The sequence below is a fragment of the Muntiacus reevesi genome, chromosome 3, assembly GCF_963930625.1.
Source record: "Muntiacus reevesi chromosome 3, mMunRee1.1, whole genome shotgun sequence".
NCBI classification, from domain to species: domain Eukaryota; kingdom Metazoa; phylum Chordata; class Mammalia; order Artiodactyla; family Cervidae; genus Muntiacus; species Muntiacus reevesi.
The window spans coordinates 184,194,370-184,216,136 of record NC_089251.1 but is presented as its reverse complement, the minus strand read 5'-3'; the positions used below and the strand labels follow the sequence as shown (position 1 = coordinate 184,216,136).

The window sequence follows — 21,767 nt, the reverse complement described above, 5'->3', positions numbered from 1 at the left end:
AAGAATGGTTCATTTTAAAGAAAAAATTAAAAACTCATCATAAGGAATGTGACTTGACTACTTGAGTAGAAAATAAACATATGTTGACAGAAATACAGCTCTGAATGCTGAAATAAATATGATTTTTATATTCTACCTTTCAATATTCTTAAAAAGTGTCTCATTTTATGGGTGGTATACTGCCAGTTTCAACCCATCTTTGATACACTCACACATACATATGTATATAATAATGAACACATTACAGGTGTTGCTTTTATAACTATCTGAGATCCTAATCTAAATTGCCCTAAAGTTAGACCACAGTCTTTTCAGGGACAGAACAACTAAGACATTTAAGAATGGGCTCTACCTCCGAATAACCTAATGTGCTGTGCTGGGCTTAGGCACTCAGTTATGTCCGAATCTTTGCCACCGCCCCCCCTGCCAGGCTCCTCTGTCCATGGAATCCTTCAGGCAAGAATTCTGGAGTAGGTTGCCATGCCTCCTCCAGAGGATATTCCTAACCCAGGGATCAAACCCAGGTCTCCTGCATTGCAGGCAGATTCTTCACCATCAGAGCCACCGGGGAAGCCCAATAACCTAATAACCTGATCTAAAAGGGAATTCAATGAATCCTTCAACAAATGTTGCCATTTAAGGCGGCAATGTTCTTCTCTTGATGGTATTAAAAGACAGAAATCCCCACCCCATCCCCCAAAACCCACTTCAATATAATCCTGTAATTATAGAAAAAAAATAACTTGCAGCATTTGTATGTTAATATTAAATACGTCCATAAGAAGAAAAGTACTACACTGAAGTCTGATATTCAGATATAGGTCACATATTTTAAATACATGAAAAACTTCCTAAGTTTTTACAATCCTCAAACAATTGCTACCCAGATTTAAATATATATATATATTTTTTCACCTTCCTCCTTTCTTTGGCACCTAATCACACAGGTCTTCTGACCATGAAAAGCCATAACAGTAAACCAGGGCTAGAAAAATAGGAAAAAGATAAGAGCCAGAAAAAAACTTTAGTTAAACTATGGTGGTTTAGTCACTAAGTCGTATCCAACTCTTGTGATCCCATGAACCATAGCCTGCCAGTCTCCTCTGTCCATGGGATTCTCCAAGCAAGAAGACTGCAGTGGGTTGCCATTTCCTTCTCTGGGGGAGCTTCACTGCAGGCAGATTCTTTATCAACTAAACTACACTTATTCAAAAGACTATATATAAAACTTGTCCTTTGGAAACTGAAGTTTTCAGGCAGAGATGTGGAAGAATTGTTTTCTATGAAGGAGATGGTAGCCAGTTAAATTGCTCTTTTCATAAAGAAAATGTTTCACTGACAGTCACATGATTGATTTGTATATTAATTGCTAGAAGCATGACCAGTTCCTTAGCAAACATGCCTGAGCACTGAATAAAACTAGTTTGTAATTCACTAACATCTGAAAATCTTGTTCATGTGCAAATTCTAGGAAATGCTTATTTATTATTTTTAGCATAAAACGTGCGTATTAACTCAGTGGAACAATTTTGCTTTAGAAGCAGTTTTTTTTGTTGTTGTTGTTGCTGTTTTTTCCTTTGTGGAGATTAGGCACCAAACCGTTTATATTCTTAATGAGGATACTGCCCTCCTGCTGCACTAACCCTCAGAACCCAGTTTATCAAGTTCTCTAAAGCATTTACAAAGGCATGTCCTCTTAACCACTCCTTCCCCACCCCAAACCAAAATAATGACCTGCCAATCTTTCAAACACATTAAGACAAAATAAACCACCCTTCAGGAAGTAGCGTGACTTCAAAGTAAACAAATTCAAGATGTCTTGTCTTAATCTCAGGTACTTTGGCTGGAGGGATTAAGTCTCCAGACTTTAGGTGCCCCAACTCTACCTAGCTGAACAGACCCTTTCGCATTAATAGACCTTTCGCATTAATAGAAGCATACCTTCTAAGTCAACACCTCTCTTTTGAGGGTGGAGGGAGTCTCACTTTTAGGTAACAATTGTTTTTGCGATTATGTGTAAGCAGAAAACGCAGCTTAATTGGGGAGGCTGCAATTGGCAGTGCTTTTTAAAATAAGAAACTGCCTCACCGCCCCCAAGTGTAAGAAGGTACCAGAAACAGTTTACTGGCCAAGAACAGAAGAGGGGACTAGAAAAGAGAGGTGGATCTGCAAGAAAAAATGATCGCGAGGGAGGGAAATCGGGGCGGGGGGGGGGGGGTGGAATCGAGTGGAGGAGGGGAGACTTAATCAGGGATGTGAGCTCCAGCCCTCGACCGCGGCTTGGAAGTGGAGGGAGGGGGGTCCTCAGCACAGCGTTCGGAGGGACCGAGACGTTCCCACCCACGGCTGGTGCACGGACTGAAAACATGAACTCTTGAGGATCCTTTCAAGTCAGCGACTCTCTGAGACCCCCACCACCCGCAGGCCCGCACCATCCCGAAAGCGGTCCCTGCTTCCCGACCCCCCGATCTCGCTCTTCTCGCGACCAACGTCGTAACTGCGGACCCCAGGACAATCGCTCCGGAGCGCCGGGCTGCGTCCACCGCGTCGGGCGACCCCGGCACCCAATGCGCCAGTTAAGGCGAGAAGGTTTGCGCAGAAAAGGATAATCCTGCGAGCCGCACCTGGACAAGGATTTTCCGGCTGGTGGCTTGGTTGGGGGAATAGGATTTCCCCATTCAACCGAATTAGACCCAGCCTGGCAGGTGGGAAAGGAGGACCGGCGTTTCCCCATTTCCTCCTCCCGCCCGCGCGCCCTGGCGCGCTTCCACCTGTTGGGGGAAGTCGAGCTGGAGCGCGCGAGGGGCGGCCCCGGCTGCGGCCGGGCGCCAGCGAACTTGGGCGCCGGGGCCGCGCGATCTACGCGCGGCGGCGGAGGGCGGAGGGCCAGCGCGCTCCGAGCCGGCCGTTCCGGGCCGCGGCCGGGCGGGGGAGGGGAGCGCCGGCCCCACGCAAGCCCCGCAGCGCCGCTGGCCTCCCTCCCGCCCGCGCCCGCCGACCCCCTCCTGGCCCCGCAGCTCAGTCACCTGTTTCGCTCTGCGCCACGCCATCGCCGCCCGTGTGGCTGTCGCCGCCCGCTCCCAGGTCCGCCATGGTGCTCCGATGACGCGCCCGGAGAGCCGCTCCGCCCTCTTCCTCGGCTTGGCTCCCGCCGGCCCCCCGCCTCCCGGCCCGCGGCCCAGACAGGTGAGCGCCGACTCGGGAGGGCGGAGGAAGGAGGGAGCGAGCGCTCGCGAGCCCGCGGCGGCCTGCGCCCGGCGCGCCCCCTCGTGGGCAGGTACGGCGTGGCAGCCGCTCCGGCTGACGCGGCTGTGTTTCCGCAACCAGAGCAGCGGGCGGAGTCTGGCAACCTGGGCCGCGAGCTTCTGGTCCCGGCTGCCCGGCTCCTCGAGGTCTGCAGGGGGTTCGGGGACGCTTGGTGGCGCTAGGAACTGGGACGCTCTGAGGATCCGTGGAAGTGAGGCGAGAGCATCCGGAAAGCTCTATTACCCTCTGAGCTCCGAGGCGGCCTGATCAATGTTAGACTCTCCAGGGCTGGAGTTCCTGGCGACAGCCGCCGGAGACTGCGATGCCACGTGGAAAGCCGGACTACACGGGCTGGATTCGACTCAGCGGTCCAGTCTTCATCTGCGTTTTAGCACATCGTTGCCGACGACCTGTCTTTTCATCAGGCTTCTGTATCTGATGTTCCCCAGGGCACACAACTTTGTGCGCGATGATGTAACTTTTCTTATTCTTGACTTCTGATCAGCAGCTTACGTTGTGACTCGTGGCTGGCTCCAGAAGACCAGGGGAAAAAGCAGTAGGCAACAATTTCTTTCTTTCTTTTTTAAGAAACAGATTATTAGCTGCAGAGACATCAATTTCTGCGCTAACAAGCAAATAAACGTTAAGCAACAAATGCTGGGAAGAAAACAACAAGTAGCCTGTATAAATGGAAACATAAAGGAACGTAATGGAGCAGAGAGCAGTTCTGCCTGGTTACACAGAGATGCAGTCCCACAGCCTTGGTTGGCTGAACACAAGTCACAAGCTCCCAACAGTTTAAAATCCTCTCAAGGACTTCAGCAGAATCCAGGGGAGCCCAAGCGTGTCTGAGAACAGCGTTGGATTTCTTGGTAGGGTGACAACTCTCACCATCCATGCATGAACATCCTGCCACTCTGAGCCCAGGAATGGACTGGTTTTATTTGGTTTACTGGGTCACTGGCTGATTAGGTAGAGGTTTTCATTAAGGGACACGCGCTGCGGTGTGTTGTTATGGATTTTCCCTCGGTGCTATTTCTATAGTAGACCAGGCAAACTGATCATCTGGCAGTGTGACCTTCCTAAATCACATTCAGATCCCTCTTATCGCCTTTCTAATCAATGAAAATAAAGCATCAGGTGGATGGAGGTAGTTTCAGACCTCAGCTTGGGTCCAACCAAAGGTATTTTTTAATACATTAAGTCACCAGGGTTTAAGACACTTTCCTTTGAACATCAGAAAGACTCTGAATTCTCTGAAAGAAAAAGAATCAAGAAGGCTCCTTAGGAAAAGGAGGCCGCTTGTTTTCAATCTTCCGCTATCCTATTTACTTAAGAGAACCAATGAGTTCTCCCTTTGACTTCCTCCCCTCCCCAAAGTGAAGGCTTACTGGTGTGTCTATTTGTATGTGCGTTTGGTTTTTGTCTGTCTGTGCCCATCCCATCTCCCATTCTTTTGATAACTTACGTTTCAGTTTGTCACAGGTTACAAAAAAAAAAAAAAAAAATGCAACAAGAAACACACCAAAATCCTGCACTTAGATCCTGTACAGACTGTATTCCAGACCCCATGCAGTGTCTGTAAGAGAGTGGACGGTTGGGTGACTGCGGGGATGGGTGACATCTGTTAAATGTCGCAGCACCACGCTGTATTTCATGTTGCACTTTACTGAGAACGCGGAAGCCATCTGTCCTGAGCGCCCACATCCAACTCAAAACCTTGCCGAATCATCATGACTCCCTTTTCCAGGGGAGGAGCTGGATGTCCTCGGGCCACCCACTCCCCCTGCTGCCTCCTGTGAAACCTCATCTCTCCCTTATCCCTACTCCTTAAATGCCTCCATTCAAGGGGTTCTGCCCCAACAAATACGTTCAGGACTCTCTGATTCTGAAAAGTTTATCCTTTGACTCCCCACCCAGCCAAATCTCATGATATATTTTGTTCACCAAAGGGAATGAATTTGTGGACCTTATGCCGCCATCAGTGTATCATCTTTGTTTAACCGGCTGTGGTCTTTCTTACCTGTCTGTAAAAGCTTTCCCGCTCACAAAATCAAATTCCATTATTAATTTTTGACTTGTGTTCCCTTAGACTTTCTGCAGCACTAGAGCCTGACTGTTTTCCTCTTGGCTTACCCCACTGGCCTGATGTTTCTCACTCCTCTGTGGTCAGTTCTTTTGTCTGTTTTGTGGACTTAAATTCTTCCTCCTTCTCAGCTTGTCCCCAAACCTGCCTCCTCCCCAAATCTTAGGCCATAACCTTTCTATCTCTATTCTGACAACCCTCATCTACTGTTATCTCCACCCAGGTGACTCCTAAATTGAGAATCTATACCCTGACTTCAGTCCTGACTTCCACCAATACATCCTCAAGGGTCTCTGGACATTCTAGCATGTTCTCATTCATGCACATTCTAGCAGGATGCCCTGACATTAATTCAACAGGTCCCCAGACCAGCACCCCCCCCACCCCGAAACATGCCTATTTTTGAATTCTCTTACCTAGGTTCAAAATCTTCATCACTGCCCAAACCAGGGTTCCAAAATTTTGTCAATTCATTGTTTTAATTTCACCCTCTCACATCATATCGCTCTGTAGCTTCCACTAGACCCTCATTCACATCTTAAACAGTTTCTGAACTGCTCTGTCCAATTTTCATTCCTTCTAATTTATCCAACACAATGTTACCAAGTTAATCTTCTAACACACACATACTTTGCTCAGAAAACTTAGATTCCCCATTTCTACATAAATACTAACTCCACTTCCCTCCCTGACCATCCTCCAATTACATCCTGAGCTCTCCTATCCCATTTCCACTTTTCATCTCTATAATTCATATTTCCAGCCAAGTAAGAAATGGCAACCCACTCCAGGATTCTTGCCTGGAGAATCCCATGGAGGGAGGAGCCTGGTAGGTTACAGTCCATGGGGTCACAAAGAGTCGGACATGACTGAGCGAACGACTTCACTTCTTCAATAGTTAAAATGAGTTAAGATTTGTGTATACTTTAGTGCAATATGAAAGTTGTTCACTTTCTCTAGAACACCTTGAAAATCTCTTTCTGCCTTTGTTCTTGGAGCTGTTTGCCAAAGTGACTTCTCCAGTCCTAAGTAATTTAATACTTCCTTTCCTCCAAGGCCCAGGTTGAGGTCCACCAACTCAGTGAGATTTATTCCACCTGCCCTGGGTCTCCTGGCAAGCTGGTCCTCTGAACATCTCCATGGTCTTCTGTACTTGTAACCTGTGCAGCCTTTAACACAGACCAGATGTGGTTTGTTACTGCACATCTGCCTATTCAATCTGATACGAATGACTTGGTGGCAGGGGCTTCGTCTTGTCTTTCTCTGTAGGTGTCCATAACGTCTGGAGCCATCAATTATTTGATTTGTTGACAGGCTGCAGATGTCCTCAGTGACCCACGTGCCTGCATTCTGAACCTGATGGGCTGCGTGTCTATTTCTCCTGCTGCTACAGCACCTCACACACAGTAGGCCTTCCAGTGGGTTCTCAGTTAACTCCTCTTTGCCAAACTGTGTCATGTGATAGCTTGGGAATGAAAGAAACACAGCATGCAATAACAGAACTAGGAGAAAGAGGTCAGTGGTTTAAAAGAAACATTGGATCTATTTTTGTCTGCCCCTGGCACCCATGTGAATCTATTTTGTTACAAAAATCTTTCTAGGCTCAGCTCTGGACCTTCACTTTGCTGTAAAGCCTCTCTTGACCTGCTCTGGCAGTTCGATGCAACTATAGCGCTTACTGCATGTACTGTTGTTTCTATTGTCTTGATTCCACCTCTGAAAGTGAGCTTCAGGGAAAAGAACTGTGTCTTCTTCATGCACAGGATTCAGTACCCAGTACGTATTTAAGAAGTACTTTGGAATGAATGATCATAATAGCAGGCAGTATGGCAGTGCTATCCATCTGCTAAGTATTGTACTAAGCAGATCCACACCTATAGGTTTAAAACAATTACTTAAATCTCACAACAACCCCATGCACTTTCCCCCATTTCAAATGAGGAAACTGAGAGTGGGAGATGTGAATTAGCTTGCCCAAGGTCACAAGGGAGGTGGTAGTTTTGCTCCAGGCCTCTGTACCTGGACTCTTTCTGCACTAAATGAACAGTGAATAGTAACCATCTTACTGCCACGTTAATGGAAAGGAGCTGTCTGTTTCTCTCCAGGTGTCACCTGGCATTAGGAGGTGGGACCTGACAGTGTTATATTATCTGTTGTTGTTTAGTTGCTAAGTCATGTCTGATTCTTTTGCAACCCCATGACTGTAGCCCGCCATGCTCCTCTGTTCATGGGATTTACCAGGCAAGAATACTGGAGCAGATTGCCATTTCCTTCTCCAGGGGATCTTCCCCTCCCAGGAAATGAACTTGCATCTCCTGCACTGAAGACAGATTCTTTACCACTGAGCCACCTGGGAAGCCTTAAATTATCTGTAGAGCTTTGTAAAAAGATCTCTGGGCCCTACCCCAAACCAGTAACAACAGTTTCTCTGAGGTGCTGGTATCAATATATTTTTTTAAGTGTCCAGATCATGTTAACATGAAGCTGGGTTGAGAATCACGGGCCTTGATGAATGCCAAAGGTCTTTCAGTGCAAAACTTTCATGGAAATTGAGCTATAATGGAATTGCCTTCTTTTGTGACTAAGGCCCAGAATTCTGAAAAAACCCCAAGGATGCTAGTCTGGGAGTATATTATGAACCATGTAGGGATAGAGAAACATTTGCCCATAGATACAGGGGAGGAGGAGGAGGAAATGGCAACCCACTCCAGTATTCTATTCTTGCTGGGATAATCCCATGGACAGAAGAGCGTGTGGCCTGCGGTTTATGGGGTCGCCAAGGAGTTGGACACGGCTGAGCTACTGAGCACTATTACTACATAGGGTAGGAGGGAGATCCCAAGAGGAGATTATATCATTAAAGAGTTGACTCAAGATAGGTAGCTTGATGTGTATATATATATATATATATATATATATGGCTTTAAAAGAAGCACTTAACCATTACAGGTGGGGATATGAACTGTGGCTTGATAAACAAGTTATCCTGTCTTTAAGTGTGAGTGAGATGATTTATGATTTCATTTACACCTCACCTCCTTCGAGATTTCGCCGCAGGACACGGCACTGCTCTCAGGATTGGGATGGAAGAAAAAAATGCAGCTGTTGCAAGTATCAAAGAGGAACATACTGGTGAGAACTTTTTGCACACTCTAATGCAATATGTAAAAGGTATATTGTATGTTGATTTTCACATAGAAATAAAGATGACTCCTGTTTTATTAAAGGCTGTTCTGTATGGATCAAGTCATGATACAAGATCAGCTCTGTGATTTCTATATTGCATAATAAACAAGTTCCTCTGTATTTAAGACATTTGTTTATGTCATTCATCCATCTAGGAGCTTCAGATTTTATCCTATTCATATGGGCAGTCTTATAAAATATAATACATATCCAGCTTAATATAAAAATATTTACCTCAAATATGAGAACTAAAATTAAGGAGACAGAAAATGCAGTGTTCCCCAGTGGGGTGCTCTTTGCAGACCCGTTGAGATACACAGTAGTCATCCAAGGTAACTTGGGGTCTTGAAAAAAATACACTGTGTTTCTTTTATTCTGTTTTCCATGTCCTTTCTCTCTTCCCACTCAGTAGCTCCAAGGAATGACTTGGACATCAGTTGCTCTTTGAGTACTTGAAGAGAAGACAGATTCTATTTAATGTTAGAGCTGAAGGAACAGTGAGAATTTTGACACAGTAATTATCTAGATTGCCAAAACAAAATACAAATTCTTTAGAATTTATCAAAACAGTATTTTGAGAGTCTTTTTACTTTTTAGAGTAAATATGACACAAGGGATAGCTTTAGAACAAGCTAACATTACTAGGATTCAGGCTGGTGCAACTGGTACAGTTCAGTAGTACATAAATGACTCAAACGAATGTACTCTAGACCAGAAACTTAAGTTACAAAATAGAGTTAATATTACAATTAATACAGGTAAGTAAAAACCACTGCTCTCAGATTCTTCACACTTAAAAAAAAAACAACCCATAAACTTTATACAATACTCCAAATCACGCACTTCTACTCAAATGATCAGGGTATAATACAAACACACATAAGCCTAAAAAGTTATGGTCACATTTTGGTTTTGTTCCAGTGATGCACAATCACATGAAATGTTCTATCTGTTTCGTGTGAAATAAACATTTGACTGAGTTATTATAGCTGCTGAATTAAAAATATTTCCATAAAAATGTTCGGACCAAAATAATCCCAAACATCACAGTGTTTGGCATTATTTTGAGAGTCCTTATAAAGAGTCCTTATGAATCATAGAAACAGAAGCAGTTAGGAAATTTCAGTGTATTTTGTCTATTCTTTTTTTAACACGAGTAAACAAATACTGGATTTAAAGTGCAGCTTCTTTCTCCTGTCCCTTCGATTCTCCCTCCCCTAGGAGAAGATCAGGTCTATATTCATTTTTAGAATCTCCACGGAAAGCTGGAAGCAAGCTGAGCGACAGTCAAGCCTGTTTGTCTCGGAAGTCGGTGATGGCTTTCCACAGCGCGCACAGCATCCCGCCCCTGTGCAAAGACATAAGAACACGGTGAAGAGATGGCCACTTGAAACAGCGCCCTTGAAATATGAAAGTGACTTCTTAGCTTTCAGCAACTCTGATCAGAACATGAAGATCCCAAAGGATTGTCAGTCCTAATGTATTCTTTTTGTAGATATTTTCTCCTCACCCCTCCACGCCTTTCCTCTCCACTCCCACAGACAACCAGAGCCCAAAGCATCATTTTAGATTTTCAGCACTTTTGAAATGCGTCTTTCTAGAGGTGGACAGGAACAACAGTTATGTCTGTGCTTGGCCTGATGGAGACAACAAATTATTGTAAGGAACTGTGTTCAGATTATACCATGTTATTTGGATGGCAAATCAGCACCTCATCATGGTATTTTTAATAAGTATGATATGATCATGAACCAAATTAGAGCATTAGGTTTAAAATATCAGCTTTAAGATATCTGCACAGTCTTAATCTGATATGTTATCAAGAAATTCTTCTGGCTGATTTGCATTTCCTAATATGGACCTATTGGTTATTAGTGCTCCTAATAATAGCCTGGTCTAAGCAACTCAGGTTACTCAGAGCAGCTGAGAACTCAAGCACTCTACCCAAGACTGGAGAGCTAGTTAGAGCTAGTTAGCAGTCAGCTGAGAAGGGGCCCAGGCTTCTTGATCTCAGCCCACTGCTCCTTCCATCATGATGAGACTGAACAGAAAGAAAAGTGGTACCTTAGTCTCAGGCATTTTAAATCATCACGTGTAACATAGTAGAGAACATCCATTAATGAATACTCCTCAGCCAAAAACTGTGGAGAAAGTAAAATATGCACAAAAGTAAGATGTCTTACGCACTTCCATAAGTAGCAAACTATCCACAATGTAAACATTGGCAATAATGAAAAATAAATCTAAAAGGAAATTCACTAAAGACAGAATCCTTTGGAATTATTAGGAAAAAGTCTCCCCTATTACAAAATAATTACAAAGAATTACATCCATACGACTGCTAGGAGCAGAAAGATGATAAGTAACACAGTACTTCTGATTGGTCTTCTGATGAATAGAAAAGACTTGCTTGTAATTACATCTGCTGCTTATAAGATAATGTTTGTATTTAAAAGGTGTAGTGCTTTGTAACTTTATTTTTTCCCAGTGGGTAAAATGTGTTATTTACACTTAATTTCGGAAAACTTTCTGATACTTACTACAAAATCAGAGTCCTGAATTTAAGTGAAGCTTTTAATTTTAAATCTTTCAAAAAGGTCAGTGATTTAGTGGGTCATCAATGACTACTCCTTAGTTTTTGAGTCTAAGTTAGAGGGGAAAATATTTTGGAACATTTGATTGGATAAATTTTTCCCATAGGTGAGAAAATCCTTTAAATTTTTGTAATTTGCTTGCAGATTTCTAAGGAGACTCTTAAATTTTATTAAGCAATCGAATAAATTATCAAGTCAAGAAAAATTCATCTTTTTTCTTAGTCATTGAAAAAATTTAAATATAAAATTGAAATCAACATAATATTGTATTAAAATAAATAATATATTTCCTATTTATATAAACTATTATTTCTATAAAATAATAAAAATATAACCTCTTACTGCACATATATGTGATCTTACAACATAAAGAAATCTATTCATGCTAACTACAAAAGTTCCCTATATAATATAGTTTGTATAGAAAGTGTTTCTGATATAAGTTCACTAACTTGTCTATTTTATTAAGTAGCAATAAATAGCTGCTGCCCAGTAGAGTCTAAGAATGTCACAGGAGAATTTAAGAGTTAAAGAAACAAGAGAAAGAATGAGAAGCAGAAGAACTTTTTCCTTTTAGTTCTTGTCTTGATTTTTCCTATTCTTCTTTATTTTCAATTAAACAGCATAAAAATCCTTACGGGTTCTGGACCACAGAGCTTTTGTCTGCTTCACTGTCTCTGTCCTCTGCCCCGAATGGTTTTCCCTTTTTGCCTTTCCCCCATCCCAGAACAGACATACAGTTTATTCCTAAGTATTCCTCTAGACTCCAGCTCGCCAATCATCTTTTCCAAGAACCTTCCCCAACTTCTCCCTCCCTCCGTCTCCTAACACCTGATAACCTTTCCTTTACAGACTTGACAAGGACATAATTACATTTGTACACGTGGAATTCTTTGGTTATGGTCTGCCTACCCTAGTCTGTGAGCCTCAGGAGGCCAGGGCTGGGTCAGAGTTTCTCACCAGTGTATCCCCCGTGCCTGGCACACAGGAGGCTCTCAGCATTAGGAAAGAAGTGAAAAAACGTTTGTCTCGTAGAACATTTTCTTTACCCGACTTATAGTGTCTTCATCGGCTCCATTCTCTCTCAGCCAGTCACTAAGTGCAGAATCTTCACTGGTTGTGCCAGGGGAATTGGAGTGACTCAGAGGCAACCCGGGAATATCTAGAACAGAATTGGGGTGGGGGGTAAGGAGGGACATTCTTAGCTTCAGAGGTCATTTGATAGTCAACATTTACTGATACTTTAACAGACTTTTCTCCATCACAGTATAATTAATAGAAACCATTGAGATTGGCAGTCTACAAGAGAGTGTAAATCAAACTCTTTAAGGCTGCTTAATATACTAGTAAATGGAGAGTCACTAACAATAATTAATGGTACTTCCACCTTGTAGTTTCGTATCAAGTTTATAGCTTGTTAGAATAAAATGATGCATCAAAATCATACTGTGTTTTTCAGGCAACAAAAATGAGTATAATTAGCAGAGAACCATATAATTATAATAATCTCTATTTCCCCTATTTGCAATAATATGGAAGAACCATATATCTGAACAAAAAATAATGACTTATTTTCCTCTAAATGGTCTAAATAAGATTGCCTAAAGATTATCTTTCATCCCCAATTTCTCACAGAATAGATTTCTTTAAAGTTCCAATCTATGACTTAAAAAAATAAAAAAACTGAGATATAACTGACAAAACATTTTATTAAAGTATATTCAACTTATGACTTGCTATTGCTTTATCTTTATTCCACTTAAGCCTTATCAAATTATAAAACACTAGAACACATAGAATACAAATGTAAAATGACAAAAATAGTATTATATCATTCTAGTAATTTCTCTGTGAAATCCTTAAAAAGAAATAAAGACAAAAAAGTGGAGAGCCCTATTTACCTCAATAATATATAATCTCAGGAAAAGATAATTATGAATCATTTTTACTGTGCTTGTAAGAAATAATAGTTTGCTACAATTAAGAATTGGATATTTTTGTACAGCAATCTCTGCTTGTAGTTGTGGTACAAGCGACAGATGCTGAATAAGCCATGACATAAAGTTTGCCTGTTGGCTTTCTAGTTTTCTGTGGCAGTCTGTTTGAACGGTATTACTTTAAAATTTTCTGCTATTCACCTATTGGCTGGGACTTAAGTTTCAGGTGTTTAATTTCTTGGTCTTTCTCTTCAATAGCTTGATGAAGGAGTGCTTGTAATTCTTTCTCTTTCTGAACCAATTCTTCCAGTAATCTGCAGAAGGAAATTATATTGGTTGACAGGATAATGAAGCGGGAGCAGCCACAGAATGACCTTCTAGACAAGGGTTCTCAAGCTAAAATGAACACAGACATCCTGGGGTTTTATTGAAATGCAGATTCTGATCCAGCAGCTGGCTGGGGCGCAGGGGTGGGTTGGGAGCTCTGAGTTTCTGCATAGGTAATAAGCTCCCAGATCCACAGACATCCAAGTTGAGTAGCAAAGCTCTAGAAAGTGTGTTTCCAGACAAGAATTTAAAACTTGTACCCCTAATTGGCTGACAGGCTCTTCAGAGATGTTGTTCTGTTTTCTTTAATGACCATAATGGCAAACAGATTTATATATGGCGTTTACCTGCAGAGCCCCTCATCAAAAAAAGTTGGTCAACATGAGTAATACAATAGGCAATGAATGCAAAGAACAAAGGTACTCTCTCTCTTTTAAACTATGAAAATTTGAGAAGTAACTAACTCTTCCCTGGTGGTTCAGACAGTAAAGAATCCACCTGCAATGCAGGAGACCCGGGTTTGATCCCTGGGTCAGGAAGATCCCCTGCAGAAGAGAATGGCAACCCACTCCAGTATACTTGCCTGGAGAATCCCATGGATGGAGGAGCCTGGTGGGTTACGGTCCATGGGGTCGCAAAGCATCGGATGTGACTAAGCAACTAACACTTTGACTTCACAACTACAGGGGAGGTCACCAACAGTACCTGGCACATAATCAGTCCCCAGTAAATGTTAATGAAGATTGCTTGGGTTGTTATGTTTGTTACTGTTATTTTTTTCTGCCTTCTAAGGGGAGCAATGAACTGAATAAAAGGACAGCTGTGTTCCTGGTACATTCAGTTCCCCGTTGGTATCTGATACATTCTCGAAAGAAATAAGGAGAAGTATTCTTTTACATGGTTCTTACCCATGAAATGTTCATTGCACAGCTGACAGCCAAGTGGTAACCCATTCACCATTCCCACTACTGGGAAAATACTCCAAGTTGTGAAGAGAGATGTTCTGAGTTTTTAGAAAACTATCTGAGTAACGAATTCAGAATTGTAATACTTTAAGATAGATGGGGAAACAATGGAAACAGTGACAAACTATTTTCTTGGGCTCCAAAAATCACTGCAGATAGTAACTGCAGCCATGAAATTAAAAGATGCTTGCTCCTTGGAAGAAAAACTTGACAAATCTAGACAGCATATTAAAAAGCAGAGACATTACTTTGCTCACAAAGTGAAAGTGAAGTTGATCAGTCGTGTCCGATTCTTTGTGACCCCATGGACTGTAGCCCGCCAGGCTCCCCTGTCCATGGGATTCACTAGGCAAGAATACTGGAGTGGGTTGCCATTTCCTTCTCTAGGAGATCTTCCTGACCCAGGGATTGAACTCGGGTCTCCTGCATTGCAGACAGACTTTACCGTCTGAGCCACTAAAAGAATCCATATAGTTGAAGCTATGGTTTTTGCAGGAGTCATGTATGGATGTGAGAGTTGGGCCATAAAGAAGGCTGAGCACCAAAGAACTGATGCTTTTGAACTGTGGTGACTCTTGAGCATCCCTTGGACTGCATGGAAATCAAGCCAGTCAATCCTAAAGGAAATCAACCCTGAATATTCATTGGAAGGACTGATCCTGAAGCTGAAGCTCCAATACTTTGGACACCTGATGCGAAGAGCTGACTCATTTGAAAATACTCTGATGCTGGGAATAATTGAAGGTGGGAGGAGAAGGGGATGACAGAGGATGAGATGGCTGGATGGCATCACTGACTCAATGGACATGAGTTTGAGCAAGCTCCAGGAGATGGTGAAGGACAGGGAAGCCTGGCGTGCTGCAATCCATGGGGTTGCAAAGAGTAGGACATGACTGAGTGACCGAGCAACAAATATAATTATGTATAAGATCATCAAGGTACATTGTTTCATGACTCTTAACAAGCTCTACTTGTTTTACTTTCTGAGTATTGATAGATTTAACTCAGGACCAGATTCCATTCCAAAAGTCTGTTTTTGTTTCAGCTGACATGGTCTGAAGGCAGCACAGCCCAACTGACGACAACCCTGGGCTTGTATCCTGGTTCAGCCATAAACTTTCTGTGTTAAGCTTGACAAATGACTGAATGCCTCTGGGCTTCCGTTTTCTCATTTGTAAAAAGGAAGAGTAGACCTTCCTGAGAGAATGACTGTAATCATTGATGAGAATCAGCATAGGTAGAATGCCAAGCACAGAATCTGGCCTTTAAGAAGGGCTGTCTGCTCTCTGCTGCAGCCTCAGGCCCCGGACAAGAGGCCTCCCAGGGTTCACGAGGGTTTGTCTCCCTGACCCCAGGTTCCACCCCTTTCCCACAGGACAGAGACATGTGAGGCTATCAGGTAGAAAAAAGGGTTGTAGTAGAGTTCAGTTCAATTCAGTTCAGTCGCTCAGTCGTGTCCGACTCTGTGACCCCATGGAGTGCAGCACACCAGGCCTCCCTGTCCATCACCAACTCCAGGAGTTTACTCAAACTCATGTCCATTGAGTTGGTGATGCCATCCAACCATCTCATCCTCTGTTGTCCTCTTCTCCACCCGCCTTCAATCTTTCCCAGCATCAGGGTATTTTCCAGTGAGTCAGCTCTTCGAATCAGGTGGCCAAAGTATTAGAGTTTCAGCTTCAGCATCAGTCCTTCCAATGAATATTCAGGACTGATTTCCTTTCTCCTCCAACACCACAGTTCAAAAACATCAATTATTTAGCATTCAGCTTTTTTTATAGTCCAACTTTCACATCCATACATGACTACTGGAAAAACCATAGGACTAGATGGACCTTTGTTGGCAAAGTAGGTGAGTAGGTGAGACAAAAAGAAAACAATGGGAGACAGAGACAGTGGTTACAGGAAGACAGCTTGTGGAGTAAACAGCACACACTTAAATGGATTAAGCAGTAGGAAATGAAAGAAGGAAGGAAGGAGGGGATTAAGGGAGACTTACCTACTCCAACACAAATGGTAGTCAGAGAAAGTTTCAGCAAGCTCAGTATGAACTTTTAATTTGACAATTTTTGGTCTGGCATATATTTTTGTGTTTCATACTGATTTACAGTATGAATAGCGATAGTATATTCTTAACTGTTTTTCTCAAAGAGCACACAGTGAAATTTTCTAGAATTTAACTACATCTATCTAGATTATGGGCTTCCCTGGTGGCTCAGCCATAAAGAGTCTGCCTGCAATGCAGGAGCCGCAGGAGACCGTGGGTCAGAAAGATCCCCTGGAAGAGGGCATGGCAACCCACTCCAATATTCTTGCCTGGAGAATTCCATGGACAGTGAGAGGAGCCTGGCGGGCTATGGTCCATAGGGTCACAGAGAGTTGGACATGACTTAGCATGCATACATTTAGACTATGTATTTCCTTTTAATCCTAAAGCCAGAACTTAATGCTGGAAGCAAAGTACTGACAGGCCACCTCATTTGTCCCAAATCCAGTCCTCAAAATTATTTTTAGGGCATATCCAGTCCATCAGTTTTGTTTTTACTTTGTCTTCTGTTAGTAGGGAAATCCTTTGAAACCAAGGCAATTGACTGCCTCTCTGTGCCAGACAAATTTGGCAAGGATCAGCCATGAGGTCAATTTTTTAACTCAAATAGGTGAGGGTGGGGAGCTGGGTTGGTGGGTAATTCCAGAATTGCAGGAAAGGGAAATCAGATAATCAGTCAGCTCCTCCTGAGTTAGATTTTAACTACCTCTGCATTTTTGTCCCAGTTCCTTATGTGAAGGGAATTATTTTCAGAACATTTTAGGTAAGCATATACTTTATATTTAAGTAAAACATGCTTCCCAAAGCTATTTTGTTACTTTGTGCTATTTAATATTATTGATGATCTAATAATCAAGAGCTGGATAGATATTCATCAGTGATTATCCTAAATATAAGCTTACGATTTCTAATCTGAGGATTACACCCTTTCCTAAAAACACATTAACATTTCCTCAAGTTTATTTTGCAATATATGCACATCTGTATATCAAGTAATATTCAACTGAAAATTACAAGGAACGGTTGTAGACATGACCAGCCCCTCGCCGACACCGGTCCTAACACAGACGCCCTTTCTTTAGATCCCTATGTGAAGTGAACGTTGTACCTTATCTCACTTTTCTAGGGCTGGAGGAGCTGTGGGAGATTCTACTAGAAAAAGAAAAAAAGGAGGCCAGTAACCACAGAGATTTCACACACGTGAGTGTAAATGCATAGAAAACATAAGTGAGTGGGCTTCGTAAGAACTGCAGCAGCATCCTAACGTAATAAAGACATGGTCATTCATGGGGGGGAGCAGGCCCTCAGCTGTCTGGTACCCTCAGAAAAGAGATGCCAAAAAAGCAGCCGGGGAAGGGCAGCGCCCAGGGCCTACGGGTGGAGCAAGCATGGTGGACAGGTGGTGGGGACCGCGGGGGTGGTGAGTCAGGGTAATGCAGATGAGCTGAGGAGAGGAGGAAGGCGCTGCACTTGGGAGAGGCATGTTCTGTTGACATAAGCCAGGGTAGGTACACAGAAGCTTCAGGAGCCAGAGGAGCAAATGTACCGGCTCACTGGTAAATAAAGCAGCTTTACTGTCTGGCAGCCGTGGGCAGGGCCGGGTGGGTGGTGGGACCTAAACAGTCCTGAGTGCACGCCCCTCCTCCAGAAATCAGAGAAGGGTATGAAAACACAACTCCATTCAGGACTGGGTGCCAGAGAGTAAACTAAAGAGAAGTGACTAAAGTCAACAGCTGCTCTATGCTCTATGGAGAGTCATAATGGGACTATTGCTTAAGTGAAACTGAAAGCTGCTCAGTCATGTCCGACTCTTTGCAGTCCATGGTATTCTCCAGGCCAGAATGCTGGAGTGAGTAGCCTTTCCCTTCTCCAGGGGATCTTCCCAACCCAGGGATTGAACCCAGGTCTCCCACATTGCAGGTGGATTCTTTACCAGCTGAGCCACCAGGGAAGCGCAAGAATATTGGAGTGGGCAGCCTATCCCTTCTCAGTGGATCTTCCCGACCCAGGAATTGAACCAGGGTCTCCTGCATTGCAGGTGGATTCTTTACCAACTGAGCTATCAGGGAAGCCCATATTGCTTGAGAAGAGGAGGAAATGAAGGACATGAAGATTTAAATGAAGTCTTAGGAAAGACTCCAATTCTTTCTCACTAAGTAACAGAGGTGGGAAGTAAAGAGGTGGGTTTCAGAGGACAAGACAGGGATAAGCAAACTTCACTGTTGGCCCAGTGGTTAAGAATCTGCTTGCAATGCAGGGGACATGGGTTCAATCCCTGGTGAGGGAACTAAGACCCCACATATAGTGGGGCTACTAAGCTAGAGAGTCTGCACACAACTACTGAGGCCGTGCATTGCAACGAGAGATCCCGTGTGACCCAACAAAGATCCCATATGCAGCAACTGAGACCTGATGTTGCCAAATAAATAAATCAGTATTTTTTTTTTTTAATCCAGGATACAGAAACAAGAAAGCCACTTTCCCTTTATTCAGAAAGACTTCTGTATGTAAACTGTAGAAGCTAAGTATGGATTTACTGAATCGTGCAACTAAAATTCAAGTTTCTAAATATAGGATGAGGTTGGTTGGTACTACTCATACAAGCTTGGTATTCAAGCTTATTAAGAACCCAAACTTATGACTAGAAAGAAAATATTTTTATCTCCCCGGTGAATAACTTGGATTTTCAACTAAGGTTTCTAAATATTTGAGCAATGTTTATTGATTCACTCCAAAAATATAAATAATAAAAAAGTCTTCCCTGTCAACCCAAAGTCATAAAGTCAGTTGCCCACATGTCAACGGTAACCAGCACAGGAAGCTGTAAATCATAAAGATTCAGACCTTGAACTGTGTCAACATCTTGTGAAGCACAGGGACATATTTCCTGTTCCCTTAATAACCTGATCATGTGAGTTCTGTGCTATCAAATTCACAAAGAAAAATTAAACTCCAGATATGATACAGCATATTAAAATCATAAATGTGGTCAATGGATCATCATTTCAAGGTTCTAAAATGAAAAACTTTTGAACCATTAGTTTTATCTCCTTAAGAACAGAGCTCTTACTCTCCTGAAAGAACCTGATATTCTAAGTCATGGGTCTCAAGATCACAGACTCTCTGCTTGTCTTTCAGCTATCTACTGGATGGTACATGATGCTCTGAGCCTGTATCCCAAACAGTCTGTGAGGTTACAACTAAGTTATTCTGAAAATCTTAGTGCAGTGATCAAAGAAGAGATGCTGAAGGACTGAATTGGGAGAAGCAGAAAACCTATTTGACTAAAGAGGCTAAAATAAATTTCTCATTTTAATAAAGAATTAAATCAAGGTTATATGAATGGGAAAAAGGAATTACCTTACGTATATTCTGTGGGCCAATCTTTAAAGTAGACCCCAAACACATGCACTTATATAAAAGAAAGAAAAAAGAAACCCGACCACATTGGAATAGGCCTTACCGATTTGTTTCTATTTTCATCCTTCCAAGTTGTACATTCAGCGATCGGTGAGCACTCTGGGAGTCATGGGATACAGTAGAACTGAGCGTGCTCACCCCTGAGGTGGCCACCGCATCTTCAAGGACTGCATGAGGTCTTCGGACAGTTTGATTTGAAGGCCGTTCATCATGGTCACCTTCTGCATCCAAGTCTTCTTGATCCGCAGTATCACTCTCAGATGCAAGGCTGAAATGTGGCCTCAGTTCTGTTAAGCATATGATCAACAACAATCTTAATGAAATAAGAATGACTGCCTTAATTTCTTAAGACATGTCATCTCCCCTGCTATCAATAAGAGATGTATTCCCAACTGCTTTTCCAAAAGTGAGGATGGATTTCTGCACATTATTTCAGATTTGTTCTTCCAGTAAATTTGCAAAATTCATAAGATATGTAAACTCAGAATGATCTAACTCAAACAGAAGAGAAATGTTCACACAGCACATAAGATACGTGGGAAATCTGTTAAAATCAGATAGGCAATTGTGTAAAAACCTGTTAAGAATATGAAAATTTGTTTATACAATTGAAATTCATAGTTTTGATTCTGTCAACTATTAACTCATTTAGAAATGAGGAAAGTGAGATATAGAGAGATTGTATAAACAAAAGTAAGAAGACAGAATGCTTTTTGCTTGTAATATTCAAAATGTCTGGGGGTGGGAGGGGCAAGTACTGAAAATACACACACATTCTTTTTTTTTTTTTTTTTTTTCACACACATTCTTATATTCACTCTAGTAGGCCTATCTGCTTTTGACTTTTTGACTATTAGGTTAATTTTTAGTGTGTGTCCTACCCTAACCTACTGACTCACCACTAAGATTTAAAGTGCAAAAGTTACAAGTCTCCAGGTTAAACAGACTGCAAGCCAAGAGTTCATCTGCGGTCACTTCAGAATTGGGATGATACCTTCTGATGGGAAAAACTATTATACATTGTGATTAGGTTCTCAAAATGGCCCCCCCAAAAGGAATTACATTCATAATTTAAGTAAAATCAGGTAACAGAAATATTGGATCTTGGCTCCATATGCTATGATACACGAAACTTTTATTTTCAAAGAAACATTCTTTAAATTCTATAATTCTTTACAGTTTTCAAAAGTTTCACACAGATGATTTCATATAATCCTAGAATGACCCTTATTTTCCCTGTACCCTGTATGGCCCCTTTCCCATCCCCTCTCCCCACTGGTAAACACTAATCTATTCTCTGTATCAGTGTTATATTCACTAGTTTATTGTCTTTTTTAGATTCCACATATAAATGATATCATACAGTATTTGTCTTTCTTGTCTGACTTTTTCACCTCAGCATAATGTTCTTCAAGTCCATTCATGTCATGTTGCTGTAAAGAGCAAAATTTCATTCCTTTTTATGGCTGAGTAGTATTCCATCACATACACACATTTACACACACACACACACACACACACACACACACACACATACCCCACATCTTCTTTACCCATTTATGTGTTGAAGGACACTTAGGTGGTTTCCATAACTTGGCAACTGTAAATAATGCTGCTATGAACATTGGAAAAAATGTATTTTTTCAAATTAGTGCTTTTGTTTCTTTCTGATATATACCAGGAGTGAAGCTGCTGGGTCATACGATAGTTTTAGTTTTTTGAGCCACCTCTATAGGGTTTTCTACAGTAGCTGCAACAGTTTACATTCCCACTGGCAGTGTAGGAGGGTTCTTTTTCCCCCACATCCTTGCCAACATTTGATATTTGTATTCTTTTTGATGATAGCCATTCCCACACATCTGGGGTGATATCTCACTGTGGGCATGTGGCGCTTTCATTAGATCACAGAACCCAGCAAGAATCTGATGAGAGCCATGTGGATTCTCCCCAGAAGAGAAG

The 21,767-nt window shown here is 42.2% G+C and overlaps 2 protein-coding genes across 3 annotated transcripts in view; both read right to left on the bottom strand.

The window, feature by feature from the left end:
- The window catches only part of MAP7 (microtubule associated protein 7), a 170,903-nt gene extending 167,658 nt beyond the window's left edge, over positions 1-3,245 (bottom strand). For both annotated transcript variants that reach the window (XM_065931284.1, XM_065931286.1), the window contains exon 1: positions 3,027-3,245. In XM_065931284.1, the coding sequence (XP_065787356.1) occupies positions 3,027-3,093 (67 nt within the window). In that variant the 5' untranslated portion in view covers positions 3,094-3,245. The remainder of the gene's footprint in view (positions 1-3,026) is intronic.
- Positions 3,246-8,652: 5,407 nt separating this feature from the next.
- The window catches only part of MAP3K5 (mitogen-activated protein kinase kinase kinase 5), a 213,220-nt gene continuing 200,105 nt past the window's right edge, over positions 8,653-21,767 (bottom strand). Inside the window, exons 26-30 of the mRNA XM_065931283.1 lie at positions 19,852-20,095; positions 13,251-13,363; positions 12,162-12,274; positions 10,583-10,659; positions 8,653-9,866 (exon numbers count right to left, since the gene is read on the bottom strand). Coding sequence (XP_065787355.1) covers positions 9,806-9,866; positions 10,583-10,659; positions 12,162-12,274; positions 13,251-13,363; positions 19,852-20,095 — 608 coding nt within the window. The 3' untranslated portion in view covers positions 8,653-9,805. The remainder of the gene's footprint in view (positions 9,867-10,582; positions 10,660-12,161; positions 12,275-13,250; positions 13,364-19,851; positions 20,096-21,767) is intronic.